Source organism: Natrix helvetica, assembly GCF_964273705.1.
Source record: "Natrix helvetica genome assembly, chromosome: 5".
Taxonomy (NCBI): domain Eukaryota; kingdom Metazoa; phylum Chordata; class Lepidosauria; order Squamata; family Natricidae; genus Natrix; species Natrix helvetica.
In genome coordinates, this window is record NC_138551.1 from 90,572,891 (window position 1) to 90,600,174 (window position 27,284).

Genomic DNA, 27,284 nt, shown 5'->3' on the forward strand with positions numbered 1-27,284 from the left:
ATTTACCTGAAATTCTCTGGAACAGTGACAATTTGAAGTTGCGTGAACTTCAATTCCTAAAATTCCCTAGCTAGCATGCTGGCTTCAGAATTTTGGGAGTTAACCTCCATAGATCATAAAGTGGACAAGGTTTGACATCCTGCACAGTGAGTAAGGAAAGGATGAAGTACTTGCAGTATGAAATATGGAATGCCTGCATTTCCTGGTTTTTGGGGTTATTGTTGTGTTTTCAGACTAATACACTTGGTTACAGCTAGGGACCAAAGGAGGAACCTGAGAAACTTACAGAAGAGAAAAAGATTGAACATACAGATGCTGAGGAGGTGGGCAGAAATTCTGAGAGTTGAGAAACACTACTCTGGTAGATCAGGAGTTTAAAAAAACCCTACTTGTTCTTTTAACTCCTTCAATTACAGCCTATTCTGCTTTGCATGAAGGCGGATTATGGAGAGTAGGATGGGAGAATTTTCTCTGACTCTTGGAAGCCTTAATGTACTAAAAAAAACAACTATCTCTTAACAAAGGAAAACAAGGAAACTTGTTTGTACTTGAGTCCTGGTTCATGCCCAGGTGTTTTTTTTTAAAAAAAAAATGGGGAAAATCTCCAAAAATTTGAGGACTCTTGGGGGGGGGGGAAGGAGAGGGTAGTTATCCCCTAAAGCAGGTAACAGGCACCTTAGTTCTGGGACATGAAGGAAATCCTGCACAAATGTGACCTAAAATGTGCCGTACCAATGCAAACTCTATCATAAGATGGAGAGCAGAAAAAAGCACCAAATGTTTACTTTTCTCGTCACCAACATTTTGAATAAAAATATGTATACTTGGGACAGATGATTAGCTTATGTTTTAAAAGGTTTTATTGTGGGCAATTGCATAAAAACCTGTCAGAGGAAATTGATTAAAAATGCTTGTGGGAAAACTGCATATACTACATTGGAGAAATCTGTATGGTAGAATTTGTTTTTGTCTTGCTTACCCAGGGATAGTTCACTGTTAACACTAGTTCTTTTGAAATGTCTTTGAATAGAAGTAGCTTGGGTTGGTAGTTACATTGTTGGTTTGAGCTCTGAGCTTGGCGATTTGGTTGCAAATTAGTTCTCTTATTCCATCTTCAATGTCTACATGCAAAATCCATGCTGAGAGTATCTTTTTTCATGTTTTAGTCAATAGCGATAGCACTTTGACTTATATACCACTTCACAGTGCTTTACAGCCCTCTCTAAGCGGTTTACAGAATCAGCCTCTTGCCCCCAACAATCTGGGTCCTCATTTTACCTATCTCGGAAAGATGGAAGGGTGAGTCAACCTTGAGCCTGGTGAGATTTGAACCGCCAAATTGCAGGCAGCCGGCAGGCAGCAGAAATAGCCTGCAGTACTGCTCTCTAACCACTGTGCCACCATGACTCAAACTCTCAGAGGAGGGGAGCAAAGATTACACTTGAAATTTAGCCTCTTGGGTTTTGCTCACTTCCAACTCTGCAGAATAAAGCAATTGAAAAGGGTATTCTTTGAATGAGCTGGTCACAAAGATCAGTATGAACAAAATCTGTTCTCTCCAACAGTTTATGACTTAGAATATAAATATTAGAATATAAATATTATATTTAACAGTTGATTTGCCAATTATTAATCATCTAATCAAGTTACCTTTTTGGTTTTATGGCTTGAGGAACACAGGGTTAGCAATACTTGTGTCAAAACTAAGAAAAATGTATTTACTCATTAACTAACTAACTATTGATTAGGGAACGCTGTTGCAATAATATATGTCTTATTGATATTAGTCAACTATATGCAACATTTCTAGGCTAACATTTTGTAGGAGAATTATCACAACTTTTCAAAAGAACAGAAACATTTTATGCCAGGAAGCCCACTCAAAAATTATTTTTTTATTTTACAAAACCATAATTTTTATTTTTCATGTAAACAATATAATTTTCAGTGGCACATCTGTACACCCCTGAATTCTGTTTAGAAACAGAAGACAAAAACATTAATTAGGGATATCAAATATATGAAACTCCATACAGTTAAAAACAATTTTAAAAATTGGCATCAAAATAAGCAGCTTTTAGTTAACTGATCACACAGTGGATTAGATCAGGAACGTACAAAAGGCACAGCAAAGACCCCTAAAATTCCCAGTTATCTGCTAGAAGCAGCATGAAAAGTTGATTGCACAAGAATGAAAATCAAGTTCCTTAAAATACTTCATTGGCCAGGAATCAACACAGAAACAATTGGAAAGTTAAATGTGTTTACCTAGACTCCCACACAAGACTTCACATTAGATTATTCCCAGAAAATTACAGTATTATGATTTGCAGTGGTGATTATGTAATCTGCACGAGCTTGAAAATTACGTTCATTTTAAAAACAACACTGCAGCAAGCCCAAGTTTTTAGAAAAGCAGGAATTCACCCAATTAATACTACATAGAAACCAGATACTGTGTTTCCCCAAAAATAAGACGGGGTCATATTTCTTTTGACACACACACACACACACGAAATAAGTGCTTGGCCTTATTTTTGGGGAGGTCTTTATTATTTTTGAGATGCAGGAGGCAGAGAGCGTGGTCGCCTCATGACTGCTGTTTTGTTGCGCTGCTCATCAGCTGGACGCTTTTCAATGAAAGCACAGGTGTAAACGGTGGTAGTTAAGGAATGGGGCGTGTGGCGCGTCGCTGGGCCTGCCACTCTTTATGCGGTGGCCATTAGCATGACAGAAGGGGCGGGATGGGTAGGGTTGTGGGAGGGGCCATTAGATAAGGGTGTGTGGGGTGCATGGGGTATGTTCCCCCTCCTTTCCCCCCCCTCACCACCTCACCTCGTGTTGTTTGCGTGGCAAGCAATCAGAGGAAATGGTGAGGAGCTGCACGTATGCGTTTAAATATTTTTGGGAAGGGCTTATTTTATCGCATGTAGCGCATGTGCTCAGAAGCTCAATTGGGCTTATTATCCGGGGAGGTCTTATTTTCAGGGAAACAGGGTATATTATCCTTCCATAAAAACAGAAGTGTGTGTTGCTTCTGGCACAGAATCATTTTATGGTGGGTAATCAATACATCTAGATTTGTGAAACATTTCCTGCACTAGTTGACTAGCTGTATTCTAGCAGTTATGAGGAGAAAAAAGTATAATTTCATCTTGCTATGTACACTGTTAGGTAGATCAATTAAGTATAAAGTCAGGTTCTATATAATAATTACCTTAGAATAAATTATTATTTCTCTCCTGGATTATCATACAGCAGGAAACTGGCTAGGGTTTTTTGGGATGTCACAAAAGAAGAGAGATTCCAACATAGGAACAAATCCCACTGTAATAAGGAGCACTTAGAGATATTTTCTGTTAATGATGTCTGGAAAGTATCAGGACATTTGTCATCTATTACTTACAAATCACAGTACATTCAAGTTTACATTCAAGGCACAGTGCAAGAGGACATTAACTGTTAGTCTTGGTCGAAGGGCAATCTGATGTTACTCAGGAAAACACATACAGCATCCAGCTCCAGCTGGCTCATCATCATCCCTCTGCCTTCTTCTTGCTTGAAGCAGTGCCCCATTCATCTTGTGTTCAGTAATTATGTCTTCTACTCGGGTGATGTACAGCAGAGTGATCATCACTCCAAAAAACTGTCAAGCAAACAAACAAACAAAATTGTTCCCAGACTATTTGTTTTCTCCTCTTGTCCTCCACTGTCATCCAATAGCCTTTCGGAGGACAGCAAGCGGCCATGATTTTTGCCCAACTTTGATACTGCATCATGAAGATTACGCAAAGCCCAAAGTAGTAATGATGCTGAGTAAGAGTTGTTGAGTTCTACCTGTTTCTCCTACGATCAGGAGAGATTCCTGAGCAGGCAGGAGTAACCTGGGCAAAAGGAGGTGGTGGAATCTAGACCAGGGGTGAAATGCTACCAGTTCGGACCGGTTTGCCCAAACCGGTAGTAAAAAAATCTACTGGTTTGGGCAAACTGGTATTTCCGACGATCAGCTGCGACGCACGATTTATATTAGCTAGAAAGCAGGATTTCCTGCCTTCATGTCCGTTTTTGATGCTCCGTGCATGGGCGGAAGGTGCATGGAGGATGAGCGTGTGGTCACATTTGCGAACTGGTAGTGAAGGTAAGTAGATTTCACCCCTGATCTAGACTCAAACGCAGAGGAGGGAGGGAGGGCAATGCTCCGTTTACGTTATGAAAAGAGTTACCTGTGGAAGTAATATACCCAGCAAAATTCCAGCCATGATGGCATAGTTGTCCATAAACCAAATGATTACAGCATTTGTACATCCTCTGATATAAATGATGTGTTGAACACTCAGGCGCTGTAAAGTAATGAATTGCAACTTTGTTAATGCAGGGAGAGAAAATGGCTTTCCCCTCCCCCCGCTTTCTTAACTGGAAAGCCTACAGCTCTCTCTTGCACATTTCATGCAGACAACCCACTATTGGAGTGAACTGGCAAGAATAGCTTCCTACCAAGCAGACTTCCCAGAGAAGGCTTGGCATGGCTGAGATATCGGAGAGCCCATGACCAAAGTCTGTTTGACCATTTAGATCAGGAGTGTCAAACTCGATTTCATTGAGGGCTGCATCAGAGTTGTGTTTGACCTCAGGGGGTCAGAGTGGGTGTGGCCAGGGTGGGTGTGGCCAGCTCAACGTCACTCATGTTGGTGCCTGGGGTGACACAAGTGCCCTGCCAGCGAAAACGGGTTCCCGAGCTACATTTTTGGCTGCGACGACCTCCTGCAACCCTCTGCCAGTGAAAACAGAGCTCGGGAGCACCCTCCCTGTGGGTGTGTTTGCCAAAGCAAAAGAAAGAACACAAGACAAAAGAAAGTAGTGGATGGCAACGATCCCCTTTAAAAATGCATAAAGTTAGCCCTCCTTAAAACAACAAATTGATAAGTGCTAAATTTTGTTCTTCATTCACTAACTCCTGTCTGATTTCTCGCAAACCTATCAACTATGACCAGCCGCACTGCTCTCCACTTTCTCCTTGAGTTTGCCCAAACCCATGTTCTCTGCATCAATGGCACCATCTAACCATCTCATCCTCTGCCATCCCCTTTTGTCTTCTATGTTTTGCAATGAGTTCTCTCTTTTAATGTCAGGGTTCCAAGTAACACCCCTAATGAAAGAAGACTCTGAGGCTTGAAGTTCCTCAAAGTTCCATTTTATTGGAGATGTCATATTGGCACATCTGGGAAAAACCGAAGCTGAAAGCTTCCAGGTTTTCCCCACCCAAGTGAAAGTCCAAGTCCCTGCCATCACATCGTCAATCAAGCACAGTCTCACCTGGAGATGCCTCCCAGTCACACCCCTCCAGGTGCCGGGGAAAATGTCCTTGACTCTCTGAGAAAGGAATATTATTATGACTATATCTCTCCCATACTCCATATAACCCTCCTCTCATTTTCCCACAGCATTAAATGTGGCAGGCCTGAAGGCCCAATGTAAAATATGGCTTCCAGGCCTGACAGGCTGCCCCCCTCCCCATGAGAAGCTCGTGTCCTGTAATGAGGTGAACAGAGGGGGTTAACATTAAAACCCTAACCACCTCTCCTCCCCCACCTGGGGGACCCTTTGGCTTATCAGGGTATTTATCATGAAATTGTTTTATCGGTCTATCTGCCGTCACATCCCATGGACCGTAGGACCAGAGTATCTGAGCTTCAGCTTCAGTATCTGTCTTTCCAAAGGACTTTTAGGGTTGATTTCCTTTGGGATTGATTTGATCTCCTTGCAGTCCATGGGACTCTCAAAGAATCTTCTCCAACACCGCAATTCAAAAGCATTAATTCTTTAGCACTCAGCCTTCCTTATGGTCCAACTCTCACGTGTTACTTCTGGGAAAGTTTTGACTATAAAATGCTAAATTTAACATATATATAAAATATTTCACTTCCCTACCTCTTCATTAATCATTTTATATCCACACATGGTATTAATGACCGTTGTCTGTGGGAAAAAAAACACATATAAACATGTTTACTTATAATGTAACATGAAGAGATTCACATAGCTTGTTTTAGAATTTGATATAAAAATTGTAACATAATCATATATTTTTTTACTTTTTCTAAAGTAAAAAATTAAAACCCAGTATGTATATTATTATAGTTTGAGTAAAAAATATTCTTGTATGAAGAATGAAAAACATTTTTGTTCATTTCAAATAGCAAACAAAAACACTAAAAATTGAAAAATCACTATCTAGTTCTGCCAAGTTTTTAAATATCTTTTTAAATAATTGTATTAGCTTTCTTAATATTATTATTAGGTTTATAGGTTTATCTCAAGAGGAAGTATTTGGGAGCACAAATGAACCTCCGTGCATCCAAATTATTAGAATTCATTATAAATGGAATAAAATTTATTACTATCTAAATGCTCAAGCTTCTATACATGACTTTGACATCTATAATATTTGTTTAAATATAGATTTCAGTTTGTTGATTTACTGAATATTTTTGGTCATTCAACCATTTTCCTCCACAAACTTGGTTTCATTAGACCACTATTTCTCTTGAAAACAGCTTATGAAAGATTTAAGCCATGAATCTTTCCCCAAATACCTCTGAAAATTCAAGATTTGTTATCTCATATATATATATATATATGTCTTGAACAAGAGCATTCAATAACACGAGTTGAACAAAGAAAGTTACAAATTCACTGGGATCATACTCTGAATACTAACCCCTCCGAAATAAGGGAATCAATTAAAAAACACAATTTCCACCCATTTCAATTGCTTCGTACCCGAATAATCCTTTTTTCCAAGTAATCATACTTGTACCAAAAAAGATGCTTGTCCAATTTATTTATATATAGTCATTATAAATTTATAAATTTAAATTATAATGAATATATATAAATTTAAATATTTTTTCCTAGACCATATTACTTTGTTATGAATGAGACAAAAATCTTTTGGTTTACAAGCTTAAATGTGATTTTATAGTTTCTACTACAGTACCAGGGGTGGGTTCCTGCCGGTTCTAACCGGTTCGGTAGAAGAGGTTCCACAAATCTACCGTACCGGTTAGAACCTGGTCCTCACAGAGCGCCTGCCCCGCCCCTCGCTCACTTCCCCCGCCCCTTGCTCGCTTCCCCCGCCCATTCTGTTACTGCTCGTGGGCGGTAGCTTGCGCAGCTGGCCTCCTAGGGCCTCCACTAACTTGTTTAGAAGGCGTGGCCACCAGCAAAGCACGGGGACATTCCAGGGCATCCCCCCCCCACTGGTTCCCCGCCTCTCTTCCCAGCGAAGTTTTCCAGGGTGTGGTTTCAAAAGCAAGCCTCCCATCCCTTGTGCCTGGCTCCCGCTGAGCTCCGGGAAGGAGGAGAAGAGCCTTTGGGGAGTGAAGAGGAGGAGGAGGAGGAGGTGTGCGGCGGGGCCGTGCCAGCTGGGCAACCGGCGCTAAGAAAGCGCCTCACAGCTTTTGAAGGGAGGAGGGGCGAAGGAAAGGGAGAATGCAGAGTCGCCTTGGTATTATCTGATAAAAGTGTATACTTTTTCCTTATTGATAATCGAATCAGAGCATTACAGATAGTTTACCTCCAAAAACTATTAGCTAGAGCTAAATTACTATAAATTTAGCATTACTGAACCTAGATTTACTTCCGTTCATGAACTGTAATAATACATATTCTGGATATGAATTTATTGTTAGAATTGTATGCCCTTTAAAAAGCCATATTTCATAGTGCATTTGTGACTGTCACAAAAAGAGTTACATCATATAATAAGCCTCGATGACATGGTAGAAGGAAAAAAGTTTGACTCTTCACTGGCTTCCAAAATATTTTTAATAAGATACAAAAATTCTTTATCAGTGAAAAAAAAAGCCTAATGCAAATTACTTTGTTTTTAGATTTATCCAATTTATCCAAATTTTCATTAGGAAAAGTATTTTGAGTCTATGCTCTTAATACCCATAAAGCTATTTCCATATAGCCATGAATTATGTTTTATTTCTGTTTATTTTATACCATCTTTATTGTAGTTCTTCAAGTCAATCTAGTTTTCTGGCAACTACATGCAGTTTTCTTGGCAACATTTGTGGAACCAGTCTGCCAGTATCATCTTCTCTGGCCTAAGAAAGCGTGAGCAGCCCAAAGTCACCCATTATAACTTCCGTTTTCCTAGCCTTTTAAATACTACCCTATATCAAACTGATTCTCAATATACAATCTTGGCATGTACAAATCACATCAAACAAACTGATGGATAGAACATAGAATATGGAACAACAAAGTTGGGAAGGACCTTGAAGGTGTTTTGGTCCAACTTCTTCCTCAAGCAGGAGATCCTACCCCCATGATGGCAAACCTATGGCACACAGAGCCCTCTCTGCAGGCATGCCGGACATTGCCCCAGCCCAGCTCCACCATGCATGCGTGAGCTCCTCCCGCCGGCCAGCTGGTCTTCGGGTCTCTGCCATGCATGCGTAGAACACATGCAGGGGCGCTCGCATGGATGTGGGGGGCACTTGCATTGCATTTTGGTGGTGTGCACGCCCCCCCACACCCCATTTTTGGCCTGGAAGGCTTCCTGCACCAACCTGGAAGCCAAAATGGGGTGTGGAGCACCATACGAGCCCCCCCCCGTCCCGTTTTGGGCCTGGAAAGCTTCCTGCACCAAGCTTCCTGCACCAAAATGGGCGAGGGGGTGGGGGTGCATGCATGGGATCAGAGCGCATGCGTAGGGGCACTCGCGTTGCATTTTGGGGTTTCGTGTGCATGTTTTGGGCACTTGGCACCAAAAAAGTTAGCCATCACTGCTCTATACCGTTCCAGAGAGATGGCTGTCCAATCTCTTCTTGAAAACTTCCAGTAATGGAGAACCCACAATTTCCAGAGGTAAACCATTCCACTGATTAATTGTTGTTACTGTCAGGAGATTTCTCCTTAGTTCTAGGTTGGGTCTCTCTTTAATGATCTTGTACCTGTTACTTCTTGTCCTGCCCACGGGTCCTGCCTTACATGGAGAATAAGCCAACCCGCTCATATCTGTGACAGCCCCTCAAGTACTTGAAGACTGCTATCATATCTCTCTTAGTCCTCCTTATTACCTAGTTCCTGCAATCGTTCATCATATCATTTAGCCTCCAGACCCTTTATATTTTTGTTGCTCTTCTCTGCATCTTCATTATGAATGTTTCCACAGACAGATTATTGTTTTTGTTGACAAGCTTATCTTTTAGAGAAAAACTATTGGTTTAACACAATGTGACAAGCATTTAAAAAGCTGCCCAATTCATTGAGAATAATGCATTGTTTTTACCTTATTTGAGACACAACAAGAGTATGGGACTCCGCAGGCTGACGGTCCTGGAGCAGAACAATCATGATACTGATTTTTTGACCAGTCATTATAATCTTGTCCACCACAACACTTAAACTTTAAGAGAAAAGGATATTATAAAGTAGCATACTTAGCATCATTGCAGAATATAAATATTCCTCATTTAAAAATCATGATCCAGTCAAGAAAAAAAAAATATTAACAAGGGTTATACAGTATGTGATATATGCAATAATCCACAGTTTGGGAAAAGATTCTATAAGGAAATAAGGTCTTAAGATTTTATCTGAGTAGATTTAATTCAAATTCCAATCTATTGTATACTTCGAAAGTTGGTGATTAAGGAGTATAGTGTGTGCGTGCGTGCGTGCGTGCGTGTGTGAGTGTTGCCTATATCTGTGTACACATGTTGACTGGTATGCAAGAACAACATTTGTTTAATCATAAAGAAAAGGATGTGCACTAGTTTGAATTTTAAAAATAACAGCGAGTTCAAATATAAAGAAATGTAGAAAAATGAAATCTTTGAAAATCCCAATGCATATTTGAATCCTAGCATAAACACGGGGGCCAGACAGAAGTGGGGATTTGGGGGTTCTCCAAATTGCACATAATCTTAACTAGAGGTCCTCCTGAATCCCTGTGAGCCCCCAGCAGCCCACCCCTAATGTGTCACTTTTACAGACTTATTAATATCTAATATATTATTGCTACAGTATTGTGTTGAAACAGAGAATGGAAATTCCCAGTTAGCTCTTTTCTTACCCTATCTGAGAAAGGACTCCGCAGACCATCCACTATTTCTAGAACAGTGGCACTAGAAAGGCTAATTTTCTCTATTTAGCTAGAGACTAGAGTTATCAAAAAGTAGGAAAGCTATATATAGTTAAACATAAAGTATATATTGCAATGAAGAAAGCCACACAAGCATCCAAGTTTTATAACTGATGTTATACATCAGAGATGAAATATGATACTGTATATATGTGAGTTAAATCTAACATAAACTAATAGAGATTATCATGATGGAAGGAACGAACTGGAGAAAGTAATTTTTCTTTCTCTTTCTGCTGATAGATGGCTTTTGTTTGTAATCAACTTGATGTCACCCATCAATTTTATTATGTTCAATGGAAGTTGCTCATGGAAGCAGCAGAAATGCACTGCAGTTCTGGCAGATTTCCACAAAAGCTTTTAAATATTTGACTATCAAATAAATTTTATTTTTCTGAATGTACGCCAAAATACAATTTATTTTTAATCTGAAATCATTTTTGAGACTTCGTGCGAAATCACCAACGTCTCACAAGCTCTCCTAAAGAAACACAAAAATCTAGCATGTCTCTCCTGAAGTTCTGGCAATTTTTAAGGCGCTGCAGGGGAAGAAAATAATGTGAACTGCTAGAATATTAATGAATCTACAGCAGTTTGGGCACGATTGAGTCAATACTGAAAAACAAACCTCCTTTTGAACAAAATCCATAATGTTCTTGAAGTCCAAGTCATCGTAGTAATTCTGAATTCCTCTCCTGATATTTTCATTTAAAAACTCAATTGTCTTTGAAGGGGAAAAGACGTGAAAGAAAAATGAGAGTCCACATACATTCATATAAAGCTGAGCACAATAGTTGACAAAAAGCTTCTTGGAGACATCTATAAAATCGTACTTTTTCATCAAAATAACACAAGCTCCATCCTTTTCCTATGTGTGATATAACAATGCAGGTACAAAAGGGGTGGAGCTTACAGTGCAACAGCACAACCTTGTTTTCATCATTTGCCCTCCCCAAACACCAGTTTTCGTGTCTCTCCCGAGACATCCTTTTTATGTCTGTCTGTATGCATGTATGTAAAAAGTTTTTTATTGAACACAAATTAAAACACTGGACACAGTGTAAACGTCCTGGCAAAGTCTTTGCTATACATACTAAGATATATACATTATAACTCCCATGCTTATTTACAATTGGTCTATTCAGTGTTTACAAATCTAAAAATATCGTATTTCCAACCATGTTGCTTTGTTTTTATCTTATACATTTTCACTATTATAGTTTCATGCATAATTCTAATCTCCACTCTATAAATCTTAATCATTGCTTATTTGAGGTATTTCCTTTTTTGTTTGAACCATCGATAAAATTTATCCCAGATCTTATAATATTCTGATTCGGCTTTATTCTTCAATTCCCAAAGTGTCAGGTTAGGTGGGAGGGTGTTATCCTGCTTCCAGTCCCTTTTTGCCGCTTTAAAGGTCCACCGGGAGTAGCATTTAAGTGTCCCGCACAGCAAATTGCCTGGGGACAAATGTCCCTCAGCGAATCATCCAGGAGAAGGAGGCGGGACAGGAGCATTGGTTGGCTATTGCCAGGGGAGGAGTGCAGGTGGAGGGCCCACCAAGCATAAACGCTCTTGGTGAATTAGCTGCTGTGGGAGTGGGGGGCCTGCAGAGAAGGGGGCATGGTGATATGACAATATGTCCTTGACCCCTATTGTTTCTATATTATTGCAACACATATTACATCAGAAAAGCCCCTGAAGTATAATGAAATACCATGGGCAACATACAGACCTTTACCTGCCTAAATCTTTTAAAGCAATGTAAATCTTTAGAGGCTTCCTAGTGGCACATATAAAACTGATTTCAGTTTTGGGCTCATTATCAGAGGTTTCAGTTGTTAATTTTAAGTTTGAAAGCTGCCAGCCTTTTAAAAACTATATTAGGGAAAAGACACATTTATGATGCCCAATCATCAATATTTCACTGATGCAACAGATCCATCACTATTTTAATACATGAAAATACGATCAATTATATAAGAATAATTTTCAAAGCTCAAAGTTTCCAGAGTGAGAATATTCTAAGGAGTTAAAGATTATGCAAGAGAAAAAGCCAATTCTATAATGCCAAATGAGTTTAAACAGATGCTTGCATTCTGTTATGGCAGGAAGGCACACAGGATACAGTATTTGATGCTGGCTCCAACTTCCAAAGAAATTAATTTTTTTAGACTTCATGGTTATCAAGGAAGTTAAAAATATCTTCTGAAAGCCAGAAAAATTAATGAAAACTAGTCCAGCTGGGATAAAGTCAAATGAAAAGTAATAAACACTGCAGAATAAATTGTACAAAATTGGGGGGGGGGGATTAATTGCTTGATTTGCAGAATAAAAGTTGTCAAAATGCAGTTTATGAGTTGCTTCCTCAGAGCTAAGTATAATTGACACTACATATCATATTACTTCAGCCACTTAGTTTTTAAATTAAGTACATTTTAATTACAATTTAAATTTAATTTAAACTAAATTGGTCTTCACTGCAGACATTTCTCACAATATTTTTGTTAATAATATACACACATGCAATTTAATTAATATTGTTAATATATAAGTCATGCAGAATCCAGATTCTTTTTTAACCTAACTTTAAAGTGGTTAATTTGGCAAACCATTTTCTTACCTTATTTCGGAAAATTAAGGCTGTAACTCCACCAATTAGTTCAATGAGCAAACAACAGCCCAAAATGTACATGAACTGCAAAAGAAAGATTTTTTTTAAAAAAATGTTATATAAAACTTGTACAACCAAAAAGCCTTCGTTTTGAAATGATGAATGTTTACTTTTACAATATTTAATTAGAATAACTTTCAGAACAATTGGAGATGGGTTTAGTGTATTTGAGTTCTCACCAAGAATATCTGCAGGGTATGGTCAAAAAAGATAGGCTGATGGCTGCAATGTATGGTTGAAGCTCTACATCAGGAGCGTCAAGGCCTGCAGGCCACATCCGGTCCATGGGGTGCTTGGATCTTGCCCACAGGGCCACCCTGCAAACACTGAAGGACCAGCCCGTGGTGCCTCTGCTAGTGAAAACTGAGGTTGGGAGGGCCATTTTTTCTGCTGGCCGTCGCAGCCAAAAATGGAGCTTGGGAGCCTGCTTTCACTGACAGAGCGCTCGGGACATCAGAGACACTCCCGACATGAGTGTTGCTGAGCTGGCCATGTCCACCCCGTCCCCCCAAGGTCAAACACAACTATGATGCTGCCCTCAATGAAATCAAGTTTGATACCACTGCTCTACATGGTTTCTATGTTCATCATATGTGTTTGTGTGAGTCAGGTACAGCTTTGATTGCACCATTGCAGCCACCATTTTGACTTTTTTGACCAAACCTTGGCAACAGCCCTAGTCCTTAGCCATGCTTTACGGAAGATTTTTAATCTAATTTATTCAGTTGAGAAGGCATCGGGAGAAAAGTTACCTTTTCCTCACTCTCCCTAATCCCATAGAGAGACACGCTGCTCCAGGCAAAGTGAGATAACGTGCCGCAGGACAATTCAACAAATACAAGGGTTAAATTAAACTGCAACTGGCAATGCTGCAATGGTACATGTATGACTCACTGAATGACCATAGCAATTAGTGACAGATGTTCTGGCCCCAACTGTGGTCATAAGTCAAAGACTACCTTCATTTCTTGCTTGCAAGGAAATGTCACTGCTGTTCCTCTTATTTGTGTGCAATTCTCAACAGCTTCTTCGAAGGACCGTCCTCTTATTTATAAAAAGTTTTTGCTAGTCCTGACAGTTTTCCTGTCTAGCACAGCAGCTCTGAATATATACACAAAGTGTACAAACTATATTTATTAAGCCGAAACCCTTTGTCCTCCTTATCTCAATTTGCCAACAATAGTCCTCTCAAAACCAGACTGGATGAATATTTTTTTTAAAAAAAGCAACCACCACAGGACATTCTGTTCTTGCATTTCCTGAAAAGATGGGTTTTCCTTGGGGTTTTTTTTTTAATGACCTAGCAATGAAACGATTGTACTTTGAAGGATTCTAAAGAAAACAGCCATGTCCTGTCAGTCACTCAAGGTAAAATATATTTGGAAACAAACAGCAAAACAACAAAGATTGGGAAAAGCCCTTGATCAAGAAATAAACTACAGGAAGTGGCATTATGTTGGAAACATAGAGGAGCGGAATATTTGATTATTTTTTTTAATAAGGATGATTTGTACCGTAATTCCTTTACAGAGTTTTTATTACTCTTATGTGGTAAAACACTAAGGCTGATGAAAAGCAGGGGATGAGTAATAACATCAGTTTCCTTCAACTTTTCCATCAAATTCTCTGCTCAATTGTTTTTTTTCAGATTCTAAACTCTAATGCCTCAAAAAAAAATAGGTATGTTTGACAATAATTGCATATTCTCAAAACTATGACAAATTTAATTTTTAGACTAATTAAAATCTAATTATGTACAACAGACTTTCACAGGTTTGTACTACTTGTTTACAAACGTGCCTGATTACAATATGTATAAGATTGCAAATGTCACCATAAATTTGTCTCCACAGGTCAAAGGTTTCAGGGTACTAATCAAGTTTTTCCTTATGCCTTGAAACAACAAATTTTCATCCTATAATTTCCATTTCAAACTATCTTTATTGAAAGAAATTTCTGAACTTTAAAAATCATCATCATGCAATTTAGATAATAAGGTTACTATTACACTTGTTCAATTCCAACTCTGATCTCAGCCACTAGGCTAACAAAATGTTAATAATAGTTCTAGTCAAAAGGGTTAATTGGCACTATAACATAATTAAATTCAAATATATTTCATTTAAATTTAAATTATCAATATGAAAACAAATAATTTACATCAAAATAATTAGTCTTGTTAAGGAAGTGAACAACATTCTAGCATGAAAGAATAAAAGACTTGCTCAGATTTGCTTAATTTCTAAGAAAGATGTTTATCTAGAGTCTAGATGTGTAGTGTTTTGAAATGATCTTAACTTTGTTTTTTTTTATATATTACATTATGCAAGCATATTTATCTATTTATTAAATTTATTTGCCACGCATCTCGCTGTGGGGCTAATCTGAGTGGCTTACAACAGCAAAAACATAACATTATAAAAATGTACACATAACAATAGTAAAACAATGACACAATAAAATAAACAATGAAAATACAGCAATATGAATTAAAAGACAGGCGGAAAAGGAGCAGGACGCACAGGAGGGAAGCTGATTAAATGTGGGTTAAATATTAATTAAGAATAAAGGCCTTTAAAGGCCTGATATTTCTTAAATGAATCTTACTTTTGTACTTCCGTTTAACTCTTTTAAAAGCATTTTTCCCAGATCCCTATCATAAAGCAATAAACTGCTTTATTGACAGTTAATTTTCTATTTTCTTCCTTCTATTTTCTGAAGGAAGTTATTAGACAAGTTTTCTTAAAACTGTTTACAGACAGGAAAATGAAAGAGTTTTGCAAGGGTCAAGGAAAATAGACTTCTACTTAAATAAAAGTACTTACAGCTTGAAGAAGGCATAAATTGTCCCTCAGAGAAGCCAATACTCCAAGGAAGGACACAAGGAACATTACGATGCCCAAGAGAATCAGGATGATTGCTGGAGCTAAGAAGGCACTTTCAAGGGTTTTATATTTCTGTCTTTCCACTTCTGCATAAATGCCTACAGCTAAGACAAACACCCCTAGCAACTGCAACAGAAAAAAAAAAGGGGGGGGGAATGCCATATGCTTACAAATTACAAATTCTGTGCATTTCATTGATAACTAAGTACAGGACATTTGATAAGCATCACTAATCCAAAGAATGCAATTGGAATAGGTTAATTTACTTTTACTTTTTGCAAGCCTGCAACGCTCAAAAGCAGGGGTCCTCAAACTCTTTAAACAGGGGGCCGATTCATGGTCCCTCATTGTTGGGGGGCCGGACTGGCTGTGTGAGTGTGGCTAGGTGGTCATGTGACTGAGTCAGCATGGCTAGGTGGTCATGTGATTGGGTAGGTGTGACTAGGTGGTCATGTGACTGAGTGGGAATGGCCAATTTAGCAGTCCATTAAACAATACACACAAATTAAACTTTGTTATGCTCCTGGGGGCGGAAAGCAGGTTAGTGAAGGCATGCGGCTGCCTTGGCGGGGGGAGGGGTACGTCTGTCTGTCTCTCTCTCTCTCTCTCTCCCTCCCTCCCTCCCTCCCTCCGGGATGGAGAGGCCAAAAACGGTCCCATGTTTGTCCTCCTCGGCCTCCAGAAGGTGGGTGGAGGTCAGTGGGTAGGGCAGCCTTGTGGCCCCCTCGCGGGCTGGATTAATGGCTTTGTCGGGCCGTATCTGGGCCCCCAGGCTGTAGTTTGAGGACCCCTGCTCAAAAGGAACTAACTGCCAGTCAGAACTCACCATTCCTGGCCAGCTGGGAATAAGGAGCACTCATCAATTTCCCTCAGATTTCTGCCAAAAAAACCAAATCACCCCACCCTCAACTTTGAAAAACAAATTATAGAAGAGGCAGAACCTGAGGGGGGAGTCAAGAGAGGAATCAGTCTGGAGTCTTTGCGTCGTCACAAGTGATCCAAGTCCAGTTCCCCCTTGAATTCCACTGACTGTTATCTAGTGTCAATTTAGTGCTGGCTGTTAGTTGACTAGATTCGTGCATATAAGCATGAGCAGTAAATCTTCTTAACTAGAACTTAACATGTGGTCTTGATTCTTTGTGCATGACGCAAACTTCAAGCAAGCATTTTGGAGATTGTTTAAGATGACAAGTATCCCCTACTCTCTCCATTGTGGCCTTTTTTACCCAGTCCTGATTTCGTGTTTCCAGGCTTGGATATTGGGATCCAGAATGTGGTGATACAGGCAGTCCTCAACTTACCACCATTGGTTTAGTGACCATTCGAAGTTACCGTGGCACTGAAAAAGTGACATGACCATTTTTCACACTTATGGCCATTGTAGCATCCCCATGGTCACATGATTAACATTAAGATACTTGGCAACTGGCATGTATTTATGACCATTGCTGTGTCCTGGGTTCATGTGATCATCATTACAACCTTCTGACAAGCGAAGAGTAGTCAGATTTACTTAATACCCTGTTGTGGCCCAGCAAGAGCCATTGGAGCTGCAACCAGACTCCAACAATGAGGGGCCTTCTGAGTCGGCTCTGGAAGATGTGGAGGACCCTGGACAGGGTTCCGACTCTGAGCAGGGCTCAGAGAGGCTGGTTGGCCACCAGGAGGCGCCTGAGGCATGGAGCAGCGGTGAAAGCCAAAATGAGTGTGCTCCTGACGTCATGCCTTGGAACAGTAGGGAGGAGACAAGGGAGTTGGTCTTGGATGCTCGGCAACGAAGGGCTGATAGACGTAGAAAACAACTACACAGATACAGAAGATAATTGGATCCAGGTGGTTGTAATTAGGCTCCTCTCAAGATAGTATTTAAGGAGGGACTTTCCTGGAGGGTGGTTGCAGAGTTCAACTTATCTACCAATGCTGGACAAGCATTCTCATGCCTGTGTCTTATCTTGGAAGTCTGGATTGCTGCCTAGGTCTAGTCAGTGTGTTAATTTACTGTGAATAAATCGTCGAGCAGTATTCTTGTCTTGGAGTGCTTTGGTGTACGAAGAGGGAGGGTCAGAACAATACCCGTTACTCACTTAAAAACTGCAGTGATTCATTTAACAACTCTGGCAAGAAAGATAATAAAATGGGGCAAAATTCACTTAACAATAGCCTTGCATAGTAAGATAAATTTTCGACTCAGTTGTGGTTGTAAGTCAAGGATTACCTGTAGTCTGGCATCCACTCTAATGACTACCTGGACTACACAGTGGCAACACAACTTTTGCATGGACACTTACTACTTATAGAATAGAATAACAGAGTTGGAAGGGACCTTGGAGGTCTTCTAGTCCAACCCCCTGCTTAGGCAGAAAACCTACACCACTTCAGACAATGGATGTCCAACATCTTCTTAAAAACTTCCAGTGTTGGAGCATTCACAACTTCTGGAGGCAAGTTGTTCCACTGATTAATTGTTCTAACTATCAGGAAATTTCTCCTTAGTTCTAAGTTGCTCTCTCCTTGATTAGTTTCTACCCATTATGTCTTGTTCTGCCCTCAGGCGCTTTGGAGAATAGCTTGATTTCCTCTTCGTGGCAGCCCCAGAGATATTGGAACACTGCTATGATGTATCCCCTAGTCCTTCCTTTCATTAAACTAGACATATCCAGTTCCTGCAGCCGTTCTTCACGTTTTAGCATTCAGTTCCCTCATCATCTTGGTTGCTCCTCTCTGCACTCTTTCTAGAAATGGTTTTACTTATTTTCAACACACCTTGTTAATTAAGCAAGACGGAGCTGGGACGAAGTGTGACACCCATGCCAAGTGAGTCAGCTGATCAGTAAGGGGCATTACAGTTGCACCTCAGCTGAGAGAGATCTGACTCATGTTATGACCTCATGCTCCCTAGTATATACTTATGCAAACAGGTATCAGTCTAGCTTAGTTTCTATCTAGAGGAATCATGCTATGCTAGGAAGACTCCATGTTTCTACAAATTTTGATTTATGTAAAGAGGAGAAAAGCTTAGCAGACTTACCCAACTGAAAATAAGAGGGAATAGATCCAAAGAAAGGAAATATGTTGGCAAGGAATATTTCTTGAAAGAGCATAAAGCAACTCTTCCACCTATGTTTAAGTAATTGTTATTTGATATCCTACTGTAGAGTAATTTCTATTGTTAAGAGATTACCAGGAATGAAATGTATTCTATAGTAAATACGCATTTTTATATATTGTGTACTTTATAGTTTTCACAAAACCCTCATTTTCTTTCCATTTATTTCTGATCAAAAACACTTAGATTTCATCTGATCTATACTATATCTCAGGGGTGTCCAAACTTGGGAACTTTAAGACTTGTGGACTTCAACTCCCAGAATTCCCCAGCCTTGGCTGGCTGGGGAATTCTGGGAGTTGAAGTCCACAAGTCTTAAAGTTCCCAAGTTTGGACACCCCTGCTATATCTCATGATTTAAAAATTAGATCCACTCTGCACTACCTTATTAACTATGATTCCTAATTTAATTTGCAAACACAGATCCTCTAATAGTGAATGATAAAGGATCAGAGGAAAGTTTGAATTGTGAGGAATGTGACTAGATCACAAAGCAATTACTGGCAGCTGGCTCACAGAACTATTGACCAGACTGGTTTTTTCAAAGTAGAGCTCATCTCATTCCCAAACTCAAATTCAACAATGAATTCAGCAATTGAACAGAATTCAAGAGGAATGTGGAAATCCAAAGAGGAAATTCCATGTTATTGCTATTGACTCTGATGGGAACAGAGGTTGCATTTGCTGCATTCTGTATCAAAAGAAACATGAGATCATTGAAAAGACACATGCAAGTGTGCAAGAGAAAAGAAAAATTTAGGCTTTTCAAATAATTTAGCCTAATACTGGAAATATATACTCTGACACAATCCTAGACAGAAGGATACCACCTGGGTCTGTAAAATCTGGAAATGTCACTGGAAGGGTGAACCAGTTTAACCAGTAACGTTTATTTCGTTAATAAACTGCGAAATCAATGGAGGGCTCTTAAACAAACAAAAATGCAATAATTACTTATTCTTCCTTTTACAAACACTACACAGGTAATTTAACATGTTGTTAAGTAGTTTAAAATCAAGAAGCACTCATCCAACTACTCTTCAGCCAGTTAGATAATATAGTAAGGAACAAAGTAAATCAATACATGTTTACCCAAGAAAAAAAAATGAAATATGAGATTCAAGAAAGCATGTAGACTTTTTACAAGTGCCTTAAGCATGTAAATTGGGAGCAAACCCCAATCCTTACTAGCACTGAGACTACCTAGAATTTATTTCAACCGAGCAACAAATATTCTCCTTTTTTGGAACTGAGAATCATAGAATAATGAAAAAAACAGGTTTCTATAAATGCTCAATGAACAAGAAGACAGCACAGAACGGAAAGCATAACATGTTTACAATATATGTTTAAGGAGTGGTTCATTTTGAGAAACAATGTATACTACAGTTGGTTTTTATCATTTTCATTTATTGTATTGCTGCATTTATCATTTTAACTTGCTGTATCCCTAGCGCCGTGTAACAGAATGAGCTCCCGTTACTTGTCCCAGCTTCTGCCAACCTAGCAATTCAAAAGCATGTAAAAATGCAAGTAGAAAAATAGGAACCACCTTTGGTGGGAAGGTAACAGCGTTCCATGCGCCTTCAGCATCTAGTCATGCTGGCCATATGACCACAGAGATGCCTTTGGACAGCGGTGGCTCTTCGGCTTTGAAACGGAAGGGAGCACCGCTCCCTAGAGGCGGGAATGACTAGCACGTATGTGTGAGGGGAACCTTCACCTTTATATAGATTCTTATAAGCTGGGTGGGTTTAACATTTTTTGAAGTTAGATAAATAAATAACCTGTGCAGAACAAAGAAATTTCCTTTAATAGCACAGAAAACAAAACTTAAAGGAAAATATTTCAAGAAAAGATATATGGAAGAATTTATGTCCATGTCTCACTTTCAAAGAGATTAAAGACTCCAGAACAATTCAAGATATCAAGAAATAATGCCAGGGTGTTATCAATCATGTTTCCACATTAATGCAGAGTTAGTTACATATGCTGCTTTCAAGACTTGCTACAATCTTTTTTTGTTTTCAATAATGAAAGGGTTCTAATTCAAACTGGTATTCCAATGGGAAGAGATGAAAGGCTTTTAACTTCTTTATTCGGAGAGGAAAGCAAATTTCAATTAATTTTTCATGCTGCTCATACAGTTCTACATTGAATTCAGAACAGTGGGTGTATTTTCATTAGGAAAAGCATGAATTACAATTCCCAATGGTATTGAAATGTTGTTTTCTAATTAATTTATTGTAGAATTCCAGAATTTCCATTACCAACACACCATTTTAAAACTACTTCAGCTATTCTATTTATTTATTTTTTTGAAGAACAAAAGTAATGTATTTCTTCTTGTTTTCTACCCGGTTGTCATTAAGAATTGGCAGCCTACAAGCTTAATAAACTACTATGGTTGCTTTAGCAGGGTGAAATTCAGCAGGTTCTGACAGGTTCTGGAGAACCCGTAGCAGAAATTTTGAGTAGTTCAGAGAACCGGCAAATACCATCTCTGGCTGGCCCCAGAATGGGGTGGGAATGGAGATTTTGCAGTATCCTTCCCTTGCCACGCCCACCAAGCTACACCCACAGAACCGGTAGTAAAAAAAATTGACTTTCACCACTGTTGTTCAGGTATAAAAATATGTAATCTCTCTGCAAATGAACATTCTTAATTATTTTTTAAAAGTTTGTAAGTACCTATTATGATTTTGTGAAGGGGCATAAAGCAACTAAACGTTTTTTGAATATAATATCCTATTTATAAACCTTCAAGGCACTTCTTTTGCCAATTAGTATACTTTTGCTAGTATCAAGAATAGTGGTTGAAAAGTGTATTTCTTAAAAATACATTTAAAACATGTTCTGTTTCATATGGTCAGGAGTTTTTCTTTCAATTAAAGTGCCTTTTAAAATTCTATATTGATGTAAATATGGAATGAGTTCATGTACAATAGTCCCAACTTTATAATTCTGATATTTAGATCTTGAAATGAGGGTTATATTCATAAACATAATTTTTCCCCACCATAAACTTGATTGACTACAGAAATAACACTTCCCTGATTCATCTGAAAATGTAGTTTAACAACTTTACTACACAGGAGATTGACACATCAGACCTGGCTTTGAAAAAATTAGCAGGTTTACTTTTTACAAACAAGCTTTAAGATCTTACTCTGAAGGAGTAAGTTTCTTAAAGAGTTGTTAGAGGAGACCTGGGAATCTTCCAAGACCCTCTGAGAGGTCCATGAAATCGAAATTATTTGCCAGATATTGAAGATATTGGCAAAAATGTATAACAATGTAACTTCACATTATGTTTTTATTTATTAAAAATAATTTGTTCATGAAAAGTATTGCAATTGTTCATGAGTCAGTAAACTTACATGAAAGCACCACTTCTAATTTTAATACAATAAATATCAGTAAACATAATTTATACAAATAAAAGCTCTTTGGAGTCCTCCAAAAATTTTAAAAACAGGAGGGATCTGAGAGCAAAGCATTTAAGAAAAAAATTATCTAAAAAGAAAAGGGGTGTTACATTGCAATTTACAAGCTGGAAAAACTGTGCATTCTAATCCTTCATCTAGGTCAGCTACACCCTTAGCCCTAAGAAGAACATGCTAGTATTGCTCCTGAAAATGTCAATAAAATAAAATAAATGCATGGACTAATCTCTGTAATCCTCAGGAGTCAGTGTTGACTGATCAACATAAGAAGCAGACATAGTTTAGTTTCATTAACTACTCCACAAATCACGATTTATCTAGCCAAAAACACTCAATCCACTGTCAGCTATGTTTTAATAATATCTACACAGGGACTCGGTGGCTCAGTGGCTAAGATGCTGAGCTTGTGAATCAGAAAGGTCGGCATTTCAGCGATTTGAATCCCTTGTGCCCCATAACAGAGTGAGTTCCCACTACTTGTCCCAGCTTCTGCCAACCTAGCAGTTCGAAAGCATGTATAAATGCAAGTAGAAAAATAGAGACCATCTTTGGTGGGAAGTGTTCCGTGCGCCTTTGGTGTTTAGTCATGCCGGCCACATGACCACGAAGACGTCTTCAGACAGTGCTGGCTCTTCAGCTTTGAAACGGAGATGAGCATTGCCCCCTAGAGTCGGGAACAAATAGCACATACACTATATTGCCAAAAGTATTTGCTCACAACTGATTCTGATTATGTGGATGGGTGAGCGAATACTTTTGGCAATATAGTGTATATGCGAGGGAAACCTTTACCTTTACACAGTTATTATATGCACAGTTAATATTATCTGTATTAGATGGTTAATTAATAAAAAATGCACAATAATTTCATTACAATTGTGCAAAATGCATTTAAACAGCTATAAATTGTAACTATATTGGGAAGTATGGCATTACACAGAGGAAAAAGAATGTGGAAGTAATGACACTTGAACTGTATTTCTCATCACCCAAGAGCTTAGGAGTTTACAATCACAATAAGAACTCTTTATCAACAATAGATTTTATACATAAGTATTTGTTTACTTGTTTATTTCAATGACATCAGTAATGTGCAAAGTGGACTAGCCCACGAATTGTTCCCCCCAAAATGTATCTACATTCAGCTCAAGGAAAATAAAATAGGAGAGGGGAAAAAAGAGTATTAAACCCAAACGAAGTAATAATATATTTTATGATGTAGTGTAAACATCAAAGGATCTACATGACTAATTGTTCCACATTTTACATTTGTCTCTCCGTTTATATATCTCTGAAATTTATATGGCTGTCCAACTCGAAAGATTGTGACTCTGGGCAAGAAAACAAAAGAAATCACAAAATAATAAAAATAAATATTAATAAACAACCATATATCACATTTCGGTTACATCCTCTAGGTGGGAACTCCAATGAACCTGCCCCAATGCCTGTGAGACAACCATAATTTTGCCCCTTTCTAAAGGCAAACCATGGATCAGGGAAGTGGGGGGAGATAATTTCAGAGGGATAAAGGAAAAGGCAGACCTCCTGGGTCCTGCCAGATGACCTTGCTCCAGGGAAGTGACCCCCAACCTTGCCCATCCATGTGGGACAGGCAGATGCCACCGAAGAGAGGTGGTCCCACAAATGACCTAGTCTTATTCCATGTATAGACTTTCATAGATGACAATCAGCACTCTGAATTGTACCTGGAAGCTTACTAAGATCACTAAGCACTGGTCCTACAAAGGTGGACAAAGGTGCATCCACCTGCTGCATTCTGTACCAACTGAAGCATCCAAATGCTTTCCAAAGGCAGCTTCATGTAGAAGACAATGTGGTTCTCCAAATGATGGATTACTAATGAGTGACAGCAAATAGAAACTCCCCATCCAGGAATGGGAGCAGCTGGCATTGAGCAAAGACCCTTGTTGCCCACTGCTGCGACCTGCTACTCAAGGTACATTCGCCAAAAGATATATTTTCCATTTCAGAGCCAAAGAGCCAGCGGTGTCCGAAGAGATCTGCGTGGTCATGTGGACGGCATGACTAAAGACCGAAGGTGCATGGAACACTGTTACCTTCCCACCAGAGGTTCCTATTTTTCTACTTGCATTTTTACGTGCTTTCAAACTGCTAGGTTAGCAGAAGCTGGGACAAGTAACAGGAGCTCACTTCATTTACGCAGTATTAGGGATTCGAATATATATACATACATACATATATATATACATATATATATATATATATATATATATATATATATATATATAATGTATTTATGTATTTATGTATGTATGTATTATGTGTGTTTGTGTATACATACACACACATACATACATAAATGCACATACATACACATACTATATTTTTATTATTTATCATAACATAAATTACAAATTAACAATCTATTCTTTTATTTTAACATTATTTTAAAAGTATGCCTAATTTGATTTACTTAATTTTTTAAAACAATGACCCCTCTTTTCAAATTAGCCATCTGAAAGACACACCACCTTAGATTGTACAAAACATAAAGGCTGTAGTTCTTTTTAAATAAACACATTTTTTTAAAAAAATGAGTAGCTCCAAGCAGGACATTGATGCTCCTCATTTCTCCCTGAGAGTAAAATCTGATTGATAACTTGTCTGGAGCACCTGTTCCTGTATTTGACCATAAAGAAAAATAACTACAGTGTTCATGCTAATGTTTATACTTATACCTGTTATCTTTTACCTGTTTGACAAACTAAGCAAGCAACTAACTAACTAACTAACTAACTACTAAATAAACAAACAAACAAACAAATAAATGTTTAAGTCAATTAAATGACAGTGCACCAGCATTTCAATTCAGAACCCCTCTTCATTAACCAACACAAAGCAAATATAACCGGGGTGTGTGTCTGAAACTAAAAGATGAAACTAAAAGTGCTTAAAACACACGACGGACAATAAATAAAAAAATCAAAAACAAAGCAGTGGAAGAAACCCAAAGAATTCCCTTTGGGGAAAAGAACGGGGGCTCCTGACAAGGGCCGCCCCCGTCCCGAGAAAGCCTCCCCGCGAAGTGCCCCACAGGAGCCGAACTGCACCCTTGCTTCAGCCTCCCAGTTTGAACGGCCGTCTCTCCTCTAATGGCAGTGACGTGGTGGCGCTTTCCAACCCCCGACCGGGCGTCTCCGACCGGGATCTCCAGCGGAGACCGAGCCGTGCCCGGCCTCCCCTTCCGCACTGCGCGGAAACTCGCCTTCGCCGCCGGCGAACTCCCCAAGCCTTTCCAGCCCCTCTTCCACCCGGACAAGCCGCGGGAAAGCCTCCGCCTCACCGAAAAGAGCCACCTCTCTGTGTGTGGCCCTCGGCCTTTCCCCAAAGCATCCCTCGCTCACTTCGGGGGCCGGCGGGCGAGGCGAGCGCAGCGGCCGGAGACTCCCCGCGAGACCCTTTCCGGCTCCGTCCGCTTCCCAGCCGGTCCCGGCTCTCCCGACTCCCGGGCCGCCGCTTCTCCGCACTCACCCAAAAGACGGTAGAGTAAGTGACGAGCGTGAACTTGAGGCAGAGGTAGGGGAAGTGCGCGCAGTAGCGAACCTGCTCCGAGTCCCCCTGCGCCGCCATCGCCTCCGCCCTCCCGCCACCTGCGGCTCTCCGTGCCAGCCAGCCCAAAGGCGGCGACGCTGGCGGGAGGCTCCTGGAAGAGGCTCCCCTGCGCCAGCCCGGCCTGTGTGGCCGAGCGCGGCAGAGCAGCTGCCGGGGAGGAGGTGGTGGTGGTGGGCGCGCCCTGCTTGGGCTGGAAAGCTGGGCTGGTGTCTTGCGGCGCCTGGAAACGAGGCCCTGAGCGCAGTAGTGTAATTGACCATTTAAGCAGACTAAGCAGGTCCTTAGGGCACCACCAGGCCCAAAGGGAGTGCAAAGTTGAGAAATAAAATTTAAAAAAAAACAATGAAGATTTGTACAGTATGTACTGTGGGAAGTGAAAATCCACCCCTCTCCTGCAAATAAGCGCACCAGGCGTACCTGTCCTACTGTCCCCACTTACTCATACCCATTTCATTCATACTCATGTTTATCCTTATACCTGTTATCTTGTAAGTGATTGACAAATGAAATTAATTAATTAATTAAAATAAATACATTAAAATGAAATTTCGTTGCCTACAGCTCTCAAAAGGTCACCACCTCCAATATACACTACATTCCACCACCATCTGCAAAGAGATCTCATCTTCATTTCAACCCAACCAAGACAAAACAGAAATGGCAGGGATCTAATTCTGCACAAGTGGTGGGAATCGGCCTCCCAAGGATCCTGTTCACTTCCTCAGGATGAAGCAGAGGTGACAACTGGCCACGAGTGATGCCATGGCAGAGGCGGGAGAAATCAGCCCAGGAGAGAAGGGAGCGGGAGGACCCGGAGTCAACCTCCATTTGGCAGGATGACCCCTCGAGCAAAAGGGAGACTTTGATCTTCTTTGCTCCAGTGGAAGCGTGGCTGACTGACACTGCAGGGGTGGCAGGGAGGTCCGGCTCAACAGCAAACAGTCTTCTCGTCGGTGTTGTTGGCAGCAAGGCTGCTGGAGGGGAGGCTGCGCTGGCTGGCTTAACCAATCAGGCATGACTTGGCTGTTGCTAGCTGTCAGGCAAGGCTGACAGGTCGTAGGTTGAGGATAGAACACTGATCATCTTGAGAAGACCAGCACAACTGAAGTCCCATCTCCAAGCAAATCTCAACAACTTTATCTATCAGTGTGTCTAGCATAAGCCTCATAACAATCTTGCAAGGGATTCCCTGACCCCTCCTTTCCCAGAAGAGATCAAGATATTCCAAACAACTGCCAGACAACTATTTGCAGATGCAGTAATGTGGACAAAGGTACACATGCATTCATTCATTCATTAAGGTAATCCTTAATACACGCTCCTCCCTCCACTTACCTGTAAATGTGTTTTAAGATCTGAATGTTGCTATGGAGGTCATTTTATTACCGTATGTTTGGCAGTGATATGGAGCTCT

At 39.9% G+C, this 27,284-nt stretch overlaps 1 protein-coding gene across 1 annotated transcript; it reads right to left on the bottom strand.

Annotated features, from left to right (window-relative positions):
• Positions 1 to 1,887: 1,887 nt before the first annotated feature.
• Positions 1,888 to 25,991, bottom strand: TSPAN15 (tetraspanin 15). The gene is made up of 8 exons (XM_081956588.1): positions 25,790 to 25,991; positions 15,662 to 15,847; positions 12,786 to 12,860; positions 10,788 to 10,883; positions 9,305 to 9,421; positions 5,929 to 5,976; positions 4,224 to 4,340; positions 1,888 to 3,646 (listed from the first exon to the last, which is right to left on the bottom strand). The coding sequence occupies exons 1-8, from the start codon at positions 25,886 to 25,888 to the stop codon at positions 3,491 to 3,493; spliced, it is 894 nt and encodes a 297-aa protein (XP_081812714.1). The 5' UTR covers positions 25,889 to 25,991; the 3' UTR covers positions 1,888 to 3,490.
• Positions 25,992 to 27,284: the final 1,293 nt, after the last annotated feature.